Below are 12331 nucleotides of genomic sequence, written 5' to 3'. Positions count from 1 at the left end.
AATTAAGTAATATGCTCATTTATATGTGCTTCCTAGCCTTAATAGTAAACAATCAATGTATCCCTACATTCCCAATATTTAAAGAGAGGATCATTTCCTTCTCTCTCTCTCTTTTTTTAAAGACTTTATTTATTTATTTATTTAGAGAGAAGGAGAGCATGCATGAGTCGGGGGAGGGGCAGAGGGAGAGAGAATCTGAGGCAGACTCTGCGCTGTACATGGAGCCCACCACAGGGATTGATCTCACCACTGGGAGACCATGACCTGAGCCGAAACCAAGAGTCAGACCCTCAACCAGCTGAGCCATCCAGGCGCCCCACTTTTTTTTCTTCTCTCTTAACAGCAATCTTCATATCCATGATTTATTGCTAAGAGAATTTCGGTTGCTCTATTTTGATTTGTTTCACTATGTGATATAATTGAAACTAATATATATATATAGGATCTAAGACTCTGGAAATTAATTAGTATTCAAATAATTTAAAACATTGATTTAAATAATGGCCAACTTATAAAGAATGTAACTAAATTTTGAAGTGCTTAAGTTGATGACACATAATAACTAAAATGCATTGAGTGAACTTTGGATCCTGAACAAACTTTAAAAAATCCATAAGGGATATTTTGGAGCCAGTTAAGGAAATTTTAACACAAAATGTGTATTGTATGATATTATGGAATAAATATTCATATATTTAGTATGATAATGATACTGTTGTTATGTAGGGAAATTAGAAGATTCATGCTGAAGTATTGAAGAATGAAGCATTATCATGTCTGCAACTTGTTTTCTAAAGATTTTCATATATGTGCATAAAGTATATATACAACATAAAACTTGCATGTGAGAGAAAAAATAAATGTGGCAAAATACAACAATTCATGAATCTAAGTATACCAGTGTTTATTGTACTCATATATCCACTCTTCTGTAGGCTTGACATTTTTCTTTTTTTTTTTTTTTTTTTAAAGATTTTATTTATTTATTTGACAGAGAGAGACACAGCGAGAGAGGGAACACAAGCAGGGGCAGTGGGAGAGGGAGAAGCAGGCTTCCCGCGGAGCAGGGAGCCCGATGCGGGGCTCGATCCCAGGACCCTGGGATCATGACCTGAGCCGAAGGCAGACGCTTAACGACTGAGCCACCCAGGCGCCCCGGGCTTGACATTTTTCAAAGTAAAAAGTTGAAGGAAAATTCTTAATTCTAGTAAATGAACAATTTTGCTTAACTTTATATTAAATGTTCATTTTCTATGTATCAGCTGTTTCAGAAAAGCTTTTATGTATCAGGAAAGTGTTAGAAAATGTTGACTTTTATAAGAAAGCTATGTTTATTTAAGAACAAAATTATAAGAAAGAAGATGCTGGTGATTTTATATTCTAGAGGTTTTCATCTTGGAAAATTTTTTTTTTTTAATTTTTTTATTGTTATGTTAATCCCCATACATTACATCATTAGTTTTAGATATAGTGTTCCATGATTCATTGTTTGTGCATAACACCCAGTGCTCCATGCAGAACGTGCCCTCCTCAATACCCATCACCAGGCTAACCCATCCTCCCAACCCCCTCCCCTCTAGAACCCTCAGTTTGTTTTTCAGAGTCCATCGTCTCTCATGGTTCTTCTCCCCCTCCGATTTCCCCCCCTTCATTCTTCCCCTCCTGCTACATTCTTCTTCTTCTTTTTTTCTTTCTTAACATATATTGCATTATTTGTTTCAGAGGTACAGATCTGAGATTCAACAGTCTTGCACAATTCACAGCGCTTACCAGAACACATCATTTGGAATCTAGCATTTACCCAGGAAATGCACATAATAAGGATTTCATAGCCATTCTATCACCAGCAGTAGATAGGGAGGGACGGAATTAATTCAGAATGAAAACAAGGTTAAGTACCCATCCTATCATGGAAGTGGTGAATAAGAAATGTCAGATAGCTGTGTCAGATAATCAGACCTCTTTTCCTTACGAAAGCTTAGGCAATTAAAAGACTGTGAAATTAAAAATGCAATCTTTTAAATGCGGTGTAATTGGCAATGTTAATTCTAAATTAGTTTTATGTATGTCTCTGCACTTATAGGAGGAGCCGAAGACAAGACGTGAGACATGGAAATCCGTTGACTCAGTGCAGAGGATTTAATCTAAAAGGTATTAAAACTGAGCAAGGGTCAAACTTGGTAAAGAGTTGCATTGCTCCATGTCACATTTCAGGGAGGGAAACCTCGTTATAATTCATATCTTCTGTTTTTTGTTTTGTTTTGTTTTTTTCAAGATTTTATTTATTTATTTGACACAGAGAGGGAACACGAGCAGGGGGAGTGGGAGAGGGAGAAGCAGGCTTCCCGCTGAGCAGGGAGCCCGATGCGGGGCTCGATCCCAGGACTCTGGGATCATGACCTGGACCAAAGGCAGAAGCTTAACGACTGAGCCACCCAGGCACCCCTCATATCTTCTGTTTTAATGGGAGATTATGAAGATGCTTGGTGTTCATATGGAAATTAAAAATTGAACGTTATTTGTATGTATAGTAGGAAAAACAAATGTCTGTGACCAGTTACCTTGGGTGTGTTAGCTGGTTAGGTCTTTCACATAGATGTCAGTTATAGATTTTCCAAGCTATTATTTTTTTTCTGAAGAAACAAAGCTATTGTCTTCTTTGTTAAGAAAAAAAAGGTGCTTTTTTAAAAATTTGAAAATTAAAAATTTTTTTTTAAAGTTTACCATTTTAACCATTTTCAAATGTATAGTTCTGTGGCATTAAATACATTCACACTGCTGTGCAACCAGCACCACATCCATCTCTAGAACTTTTTATTTTTCCCAAGTGAAACTCTATACCCATTAAATACAAACTCCCTCTTCACCAGCTTCTGGAAACCACCATTCTACTTTCTGTCTTTATGAATTTGATTCTTCTAAATACCTCTTATAAGTGGAAATACACAGTATTTATCCTTTTGTAACTGCTTATTGCACTTCTTTGGGGTTCATTCATGTTGTAACATGTGTCAGGATTTCTTCTCTGTTGAAAATGGAAAAAAAAAATTTTATTGTGTGTTTATATCACATTTTGTTTATTCATCTATCACTAGACACTTGGACTGCTTCCACTTGGGGCTATTATAATTAATCCTGCTCCGAACATGGGTGTACCAGCCTTGGTTTTACAATTCATAACCATTCCAGTACTTCCGAGAATTCTGCCTCTGTCTTAGGATCAATCTAACCCATTTCTTCCCATCCTGACATAAAGATCCCGTGTTAGTATACTTTCCCCACTAACCTTCTCCCCTCCACCTGAACCCCACCAGTGACATCTCTTCAGGCGGAGCTCTCTCGGTGCTAGAGACCCACTGGTTGCTAACAACTCACACCAAGACTCCTGTTGCTAATATTTTTGAGTCTGGGCCTTTCTTTAGTAAAGACTGACATTCGTATTACTAACTACATGAACTGTAAGGAGAAAATTGTGACACATTTTGCTTAGTGGTTCCATACATCTAATTGAGGGAATAAATCCAGGTCACCATTTCTCTATTTACTGAGTATTTTATAAATATGTGTGCCACTTCTACTAATAGTAGTAGTTACAGTGGTAGAACTGCCAGCGGGGGTCATGATGAACTCATGTGGGTGCTGGCTTTGTGTCAGAACCTGAGTTAAATGCTTCTTTAATGGATTATCACACTTAATGCTCAAGACACTGCACCAAAGGAAGGTCTATTATTATCGCCATTTTATGAATGAAGTTGCTGTTCCTGTCTAAGCTACCGCATGATTATACTACATGGTCTTCCTGAATTAAGAATTTCAGTACAGAACCTGTATGAAAATATAATCCATGTTTTAGAGCCAAGTAAAACTGAGACACAGGAGGGTCAAGTAAGTTGTCGAAGGTTGCATGGTCAGTATTGGTGAAGTCAGAATTTTACCTCCAATACCTCTGATTCCAAAGATTGTGTTCTCAACCACTACTTCCTGCTGCATCCACACGTGGCTTTCTGACTTTTCCTGATGCTTCTGAATTCTATCTATACTCCACTGAGTATGGATGAACCTGGCTTTAATAATGCCTGACACTTACTAACTCTTCAAGTAGGATATGTTTCCTGGTAATTCACAGCGTCGGCTTGCTTAGCTCTGAAAAGCTGAGAAAACCTAATTTGTAAGGATATTGTAATAATTAAATAAATGTTCAAAGTGATATTAAGGACATTCCTTGGTATAGAGTACTTCTTGAATAAACATTGATTCCCTTATGCCTTTCTCTCCTTCCCTTTAGGTTAAACAACACAGGTAAACAATGTCTAATAGTCTGCTTGTTAAATGATTAAAGATTGCCTTTTGCGGGCTTCTATAGATGATGACAGTTTTATAGAGCAATAAACATTCATATAGGAGAATATGTTCTAAATTCTCTTCTCTCTCTTATTTTTGCTTTTCAGCATATAGAAATGCAGCTGAAATTGTTCAGTATGGAGTAAAAAATAACACCACTTTCCTTGAGTGTGCCCCGAAGTCTCCACAGGCATCTATCAAGTGGCTGTTACAGAAAGACAAAGACAGGAGGAAAGAGGTGAGTAACACACCCCAGCAGCAATCAGTCAGGGCTTTGGAAAGACATTCGATCACCATCCCTCAGTGAGGTTCAGATCAAACGAGAAAGAAAAGGCACATGAACATCCTTTTATGTCTTTGGGATGACAAGTGCCACTTTCTTTAAAATCCTTTGTCTGTAGAGATGATGAATTAATTAGAAATCCTTGCTGCCTGTTCCCTTCTATGATACGGTGATTGGAACAAGAGCTTGAGCACTCAAGACAGGGTACTGATATGAGGAAGCATTCGTAAAAGAAACAAGATGTGTGCAAAACCAGAGGCCAAGTTCTCACACAGCAGCACCTTTGTGTGATTCACGAGATAAAAGGGGGCTTTAAAAAAAGTTCAGTGTTTCCTCAGCCAGAAATTACGCTAAACTATAACTTTTATGGTAAGGAGCATTTTTCTGCTATGTGGTAGTCTGTTTCCTTTGCTTTATTATCCATGACTCTAGGGTTTTGGTTCGGTAACATATGGAATCATTGTTTATGGGACCATTGCCTTTATTTAGTGATATGGAAAAACAGTTTTTCAAAGAAAAGGACACTGACAACCTTTCACTGATCGGAAAGAGCTGTTTGAAAAGGGAAGCATTGTAAAATGGCTTAGGGTGAAATATTATAAATAATGAGCTCCAATAATATTGATGTCATATTGTACTGACAGATGAGAGGAAGAAGAAGAAAAATATATATGTGTACATAAAGCCTTAGGGTAGTCTAAAATGTAATGCTATTAGCAGTGTCATAAAATCTGATGGAGCAAAGGGGAAAATGGAGCCTTTTGCATTTGGGTGTATCCTTCTGTCATGGGCAGTTTGGGTACCAAGTATTAAGTTAATTGGAGATATTTAGAATGGATACAATCCCAAGTTATAGAACACAGATACTTGCATCAAAGCTACTGAAATACATGCTGGCTCCACATGAGAAAATACTTTACAACTCAGACCTGCCTGTCCAAAGACAGTATGAGCTGTTTAGGAAATTGTGTATCCCCTGTCACTGGAATAGTAAACCACAGGCTGATGACCGCTCGCATAAGAGATTTAACTCTCTGGAGGAGAGAGGAGCTAGATGAACTTTGGGGCTCCTTCTTGCCCCAGAATTCTATGATACTAAACAGATCTTTTAAAACATTTTTATTAATAAAAAACTATTGTTTAGTTGAGATCTCTTTTCTTTGCCACAAAAGTCTGTCATCAAAGACACCTTGAAATTTCTACAGTCTAATTAATTTTAAATTCTTTTGAATGGATGTAAATGGTAATACTAATTGCCTTAGAAAGTAACCTGGAGTAGAAGTCATACTGTGTTATGATGATTATCATACAGAAATGAAGTTCTTAGTCCAGAGCATGGCACATGGTCATGAACAGTCCTTCCTGAGAAGTTCTGTGGGTTCATATGTGAATTGGAAATTTGAAACTCAAGCAGAGATTACCTAGTATGAATAAAATGTTTTTCTTTAATTCAGTAAAAAGTTAAATACAATAACATACAATAAGTGAATAAAATTTCTATTATTTAAAGAAAATGAGTACATGCAAGCTTGAATACATGCCACAGAAATTAATAAATGGAGTTAAAAATGGAATGAGTTAATAGATTTAATGACTGAATCATCTTTGTGGTATTTCTAACATTTTATTTCAGAATGCTCAAGAATGTACACTCAATTATTACTATCTTGCTTTTTCTTCTAATCTCAAAAACATAAGAATGCTATAAGACTATGAAAAAATTAACTATAATTGTGCAAATCTATTTTATCCAGAATAGAGTATAATTCCATTTATTCTTAATTTAGTTGAACAAATTATTACTGTCTTATTAAATTTATCCTAATTCATCCTTAATAGTTTAGGCAAACACACACTTATTTCTCATGTTAATGATATATAAATATTGAACTTTAAAAAAAAAATGTAAGACAAATGATAAAAGCTCACGGATGAAAATGTAAATAGTTGATACTGAATAGCATAAAGTGAAAACTAAAAGATCTCCTCACCTCCTTCAATATTTATTCATACTTCGTGGAGTATGAAGCTACTAAGAATTATATATTAAATCATAATGTATTCTTCCAAATGTTCCCCATCATTTTCCTATTTTTGTCTTTCTCTCTCTCTGTCTCTCTCGGTAATGTACACACACACACTTTAATATCAGTACACTTGGAGCTAACTTATTTTTTCTTGGCTACAGTATTCCACTATACGAATATATCTTTTTTTTTTTAAAGCTATCTATTGCTTAAGGTTATTGTTTTGCTTCTTATCAAAACCATCATGTAAATGAATATTTGCACACTTGTGAGTATATCTTCTGTACAAATTCCTAGAAATGATGAGGCACCTGGGTGGCTCAGTCGTTAAGCATCTGCCTTCAGCTCAGGTCATGATCCCAGGGTCCTGGGATCGAGCCCCGCATCGGGCTCCCTGCTCAGTGGGGAGACTGCTTCTCCCTCTCCCACTCCCCCTGCTTGTGTTCCCTCTCTCACTGTGTCTCTGTCAAATAAATAAATAAAATCTTTAAAAAAATTCCTAGAAATGAAATTTCTGCATCAAATACTATATGCATGTTATGTGAATTTATAAAATTGACCTCCAAATTTTTTCCTCATTTTGCACAATAGAAAAGGCTTTCTTTTCCTTTTGTTTCTGAGTACACTTCTACGTGATTGAAACTATTTTTGAGACACATTTAAACTTTAAAAATTAAATTAACATCTGAACTTTGCTTTATATATTTCAGTCCTACTTCCTGATCTCCCTTTTCTAGATCTGTTCTCTTATCTGTATTTCAATACTATACTTTGCCTTTTTGTGCTTTTTGCGGTGGGGGGGGGGGGCTACTTTTTATCTAAAACAATCTATCTTTGATTTTTATTTCATCAGTAATTAGATACATACTTATGCAGAAATTTACCATTTAGAAAAACATTTTACATACATTTCTTTATTTTGATTTGGGTCAATTTCCGCCCCCCTCAGTGAAAGAGCATTCCAGAGTCCCCATGTCAAGGAACTTCTTACCACTTAGCTTTTTAGTCTGTTTGTTGACAATACTATAGCTGGAACTTTAAGAAAGATGGATTTCATGCATTTAACTAATATCCAGCACATGAGAGTTTTTTCAGGATAAGCCTGTAAAGTAATTAAATATTAACTTCATAGCTTTTTATTACCTTTCCTTGGAAAGTAAAACCATTTGGAAGACGCAGAAGATGATGGCATTTCAGCTTATTTTTAGTCATTCTTTAGTTTGGGATAATTGGAAAAAGCCCTTGATAGTGTTCAAAACTCTGCCTCTGTTTATATAATTTTTTTTGAGTTGTCTTACTACTCAGTAAAGTAATGAATTGTTTCCATTTTTAGTTAGGAGAACATTCATCATTGAAAAATGGTAAAATTCAACCATTTAACTGTGGCTTCATGATTTTACTAATAAGAGAGTATTTTTGTTGCAATTAAAGGCAAGAACGCCAGGACAAAAAGATATTTTAAATTATTCTATGAATTTTATTTTTATCTGTTGACTGTGATTCACACTCCAAATGCAACCAAAACTCTGTGCTTATATGTACAAAAGCTACTTCTGTCCAAAGGGAATGAACTTGAAGCTATTTTTGGCAATATGGGTGATAACTTCACCCTCTCTTTAATAGATTCATTGCTCGTGAAACAAGATCTCCTGTGTCAAACAGGCAACGGAACTGACCACAACTTTGTGTTCACTAAGAAGGAAGCTAATCAGTACTTGATGCTTTCGCCAAATTTGCAAGTCCAGAGATACTCTGTATATGTTGCTCGTATCTTTTTAGAAGACATAGAGTCAGGTTTGGGATCTTTGATGATTCTCTCTTTTAGGTCAAGCTGAATGAACGAATCATAGCCACTTCACAAGGACTTCTAATCCGCTCCGTTCAAGATTCTGACCAAGGACTGTATCACTGCATTGCAACAGAGAACAGCTTCAAGCAGACCATAGCCAAGATCAACTTTAAAGTTTTAGATTCTGAAATGGTGGCTGTTGTGACAGACAAATGGTCCCCATGGACTTGGGCCAGCTCTGTGAGGGCTTTACCCTTCCACCCAAAGGACATCATGGGGGCATTCAGCCACTCAGAAATGCAGATGATTAATCAGTACTGCAAAGACACTCGGCAGCAACATCAACAAGAAGAATCTCAGAAGATAAGAGGGGACTATGGCAAGTTAAAAGCTCTCATCAATAGCCGGAAAAGTAGAAACAGGAGGAATCAGTTGCCAGAGTCATAATATTCTCTTACTTGGGGCTTATGCTTCCAGTAAAGAATAGTCTATCTTCAATGATCAAATTTTGAGCAAAGAACCTTGTGCTTTACCCATGGGAAATTCCTGAGAAAGTTGTTACTCACTCCTAAAGTGAGTATTACATGAACTGAAATGAGCATGCATTTTCTTGTATGATATTGACTAGCACTAGACATGTCATGGTCCTCATGGTGCATATAAATATTTAACTTAACCCAGATTTTATTTATATCTTTATTTACTTTTCCTTCAAAATCAGTATGGCGGCTATGAAACTAAAATTCTTACATCCCTTAATTGAATGAGGGCCATAACCCCGTGATCTTCCTTCCTTGCTTTACGGGTTTAGATTTGGAATTGTCAGTAATTTTATATATGGAAACAAATGCCAAGTTCACAACTTTTACATTGTAAAAGGTGTATAAATACATGTGATAGAGTAGGGCTGTCAAAAGAAATGTAGAATAGATACAAGTCAAGGAAGAGGGCATCTAACAGTTGTATAAAACATGAGTGATTCATACAGAAAAATGAACAGTTTATATACTTCCAGTGAAATATATTAATTTTTTTTTATTGTAAAAACAGTCAGGTGCTGATATCTGCTATTGATCTTTGTTTCCTTGTTTTAGGAAGATAAAATGAATGATCCTCACCATAAACATCTTTGATTAGAGTTATGTCAGTGAAACATTTAAGTTTATATTCTTATGCTATCATCTTCCAAACAAAAGCACTTTTTTTGGAAGTTATTTAAGTTATTATAGACTCAGAGAATATAATCTTACACTGTTTAATTAATTACTGTATTCTAATTTTCTAGTCTGTGTGGCAAAGTAAACACTATATGAAGAAAAAATGAAATATCAAACTTGTATATGAGAGGTGAAACTATCAAAATGGGGAAAAATAAAGTAAGAAATGCAATTTTATTAAAAGCTGTTTATAAAAAATGTGACTAGTTTTTACCATCAGTGATTAATTTCAATAATTAATTCTCACATTTTTTTGGTTTACCAACCTCAGATATCATACGATTTTTAAGTCACCAGTTCATTTTTTTTAAATAATCTTTAGTATGTGCTGGAGAAGTGCTCATTTTGTGGACAAATGAAAAAAATTTGAATATGAACAAAAATAGACATACTTTCTTTTAAAAGAATGCTGGTGCATTAGGTTCCCTGGTGTATAAATACAAATGTGGTAAGTTTTGTAATGAATAAAATAATTTTCTTCTAACTGTATGTTTGGGTCGTTTCATTAGAAAAATTTATTATTGAACCTTTTATTCCAAATAACAATTAGATGGGAGAAATATGAAAAATCTCTTTATACTGTTATATTTCCTTTAAAAACACAAATTTGTCTTTTCATTTTATTTACTTGTAAAGAAATTTTCATGTTTCCAGGTACAAATAGAAATTGCATCATAGACCTATTCAAAATCTAGTACAAAATTTTATTTGTAGTTAACAGTCCACAAAGAAGGTAAGGTAGACTTATTACCTTCTTAAGCACCACAGAATAAAAGCTTCAAGAACTAAATCATTGTCAAAATGAATGCAATCATTGATCAGAATTTAAGAATATGATTTATTATTTAAGTGGTGGTAAATTATGATATAAGAGGAGGCCTCAGTGGGGGCAAACATAGCAGTTAAAATACACAACATAAATAATGTTCATTCAAAAATAAGCTAATAAATAAAAGCTGTTCTTCCAAATGTGTATGATTCTGAAGTATTCTGTAAAGCAGTTCATTATACAAATATTTTGCCTGCTATGTGCATAAATAGAAATGTGTGTCAATGGAAGGCCAAAACCATCTTCAGTGTTTATGGCCAATCTATTCTATGTACAGAGTTTAAAGTAAAATTGTTTTAGAGTCAGAAGATAGGGTAAACTACACAGGTCCCCTTGCTTCATGTAAACACAAACTGATAGGCAATGAGGGTGTTTAGTTTTTTAATATTATTTGTGCTATTTAATACCTTCTCCTTTGAACATTATTCAATTGTATATACTTTTATTACTTTTGTTTTAAAATTATAGAAATTCTTCTTCAACATAACTGCCAAATGTAAAGAAAATTTTCTTTCTCCAAAATACTGTCAACGTATACTGAATATTGGTGGTTAACTAGTTTTATTTTGTGTAGTTTGACATTTTGATGACTCAATATGTTTTCCATTTGTATTGTACATAAAATTTCCTAGGAATGCACTTTTTTTCAAAGTGTAGGTTTGTGGATAGATTTTAGCATGATGAAACTGTCATTACGGTGAATGTTCACTCTGTGAGAAAATAAACTAAATGTAGTTAGTACATTGATATTTAATTGGATATTGAAGAAATCATTTGCCTGGCAAAATAAAACATGTTGAATTCCCCAAGAATGTCTTCAACTTTTCTTTCTAATGTTGGATATATAATTGCTTGTTGACATGATAGAATCTACTGAATCTTATAATTTTTTTAAGTTTTAGTTATTTATCCATTTTTATAAAAATAATGCATCTAGATATTTCTAAATTCAAAACTTCTGGAAGAATATACATGGAAAACTCTCCTTGTACCATTATCCCTCGTTTATTCAAGTCCCAACCCCAGAAACATCCAATATTGTCAATTTCTATGTGTATTTCTGTGATATTTTACATATATGCAAGCAAATTCATATTTGTTTTCTCTTTAAGAGGCACTGTACATCCACTCACATCCATCAATAGTTATTCACACTGCATTGTGCCTAACAGTGGGGGGAAAAATGTATAGTTTAGGAGTGCTTGGGCTTTGGAGCCGGGCTACCTGGATTTGAATCCAAGTTTACTGTCTTGGAAAAGTTATTGAATTTCTCTTTGCCTTAGTTGTCTGCCCAAGTTCATACCAGTAGAGTATTAGAACAAAATATGTGATATAATAACTATTCAATAAATGTCTGAATAGTTTCCTTATTCAGAAAGTGACATTCTGCTAGAACAGGAAGGAATCTTTCTGTTGTGTTCTTTGTCAAGTTAAATGCCAGTGACCCAGGTTGGGGAGCCTTCAGTCAATGGATCACTTAACACCTTACCAGGTAAAATCAGCTTTTATAAAATTGAGGGGAAGGAAGCCACAAGTTAATTCATAATTCTGCTAACACATTTGAAAGACAGACGTATTAGAGATTTCTTCTATTTCTGGGCTTTAAGTCTGTAATAATGTGAGTGGAGAAAACATGAACAAAAAAATATATTAAAAGTTATCTCAACGAATCTTCCAACCTGATGATTCGGCACTACTCCCTAATTGCCCCATTATTTTTCAGTATCTCCCTTGCTTATATTTCATCTTAACTTTAACTTAAAATAATTTTAATATATTTCTTATCATTTTAATGTTTGAGACTTTATGCCCCCTACCTAAGGGAAAAAAAATTTAAGAAAAAGA

At 34.6% G+C, this 12331-nt stretch overlaps 1 protein-coding gene across 2 annotated transcripts in view; it reads left to right on the top strand.

The window, feature by feature from the left end:
* SEMA3C (semaphorin 3C) overlaps positions 1-11298 on the top strand; it is a 179269-nt gene extending 167971 nt beyond the window's left edge. Inside the window, exons 16-18 of one of the 2 annotated variants that reach the window (XM_078060086.1) lie at positions 2084-2151; positions 4449-4579; positions 8477-11298. In XM_078060086.1, coding sequence (XP_077916212.1) covers positions 2084-2151; positions 4449-4579; positions 8477-8887 — 610 coding nt within the window. In that variant the 3' untranslated portion in view covers positions 8888-11298. The other variant, XM_078060087.1, reaches the window with a different exon arrangement.
* Positions 11299-12331: the final 1033 nt, after the last annotated feature.

Source organism: Halichoerus grypus, chromosome 12, assembly GCF_964656455.1.
Source record: "Halichoerus grypus chromosome 12, mHalGry1.hap1.1, whole genome shotgun sequence".
Taxonomy (NCBI): domain Eukaryota; kingdom Metazoa; phylum Chordata; class Mammalia; order Carnivora; family Phocidae; genus Halichoerus; species Halichoerus grypus.
Note: the sequence above shows the minus strand (reverse complement) of the source record. Positions and strands in the feature narration are given on the sequence as shown.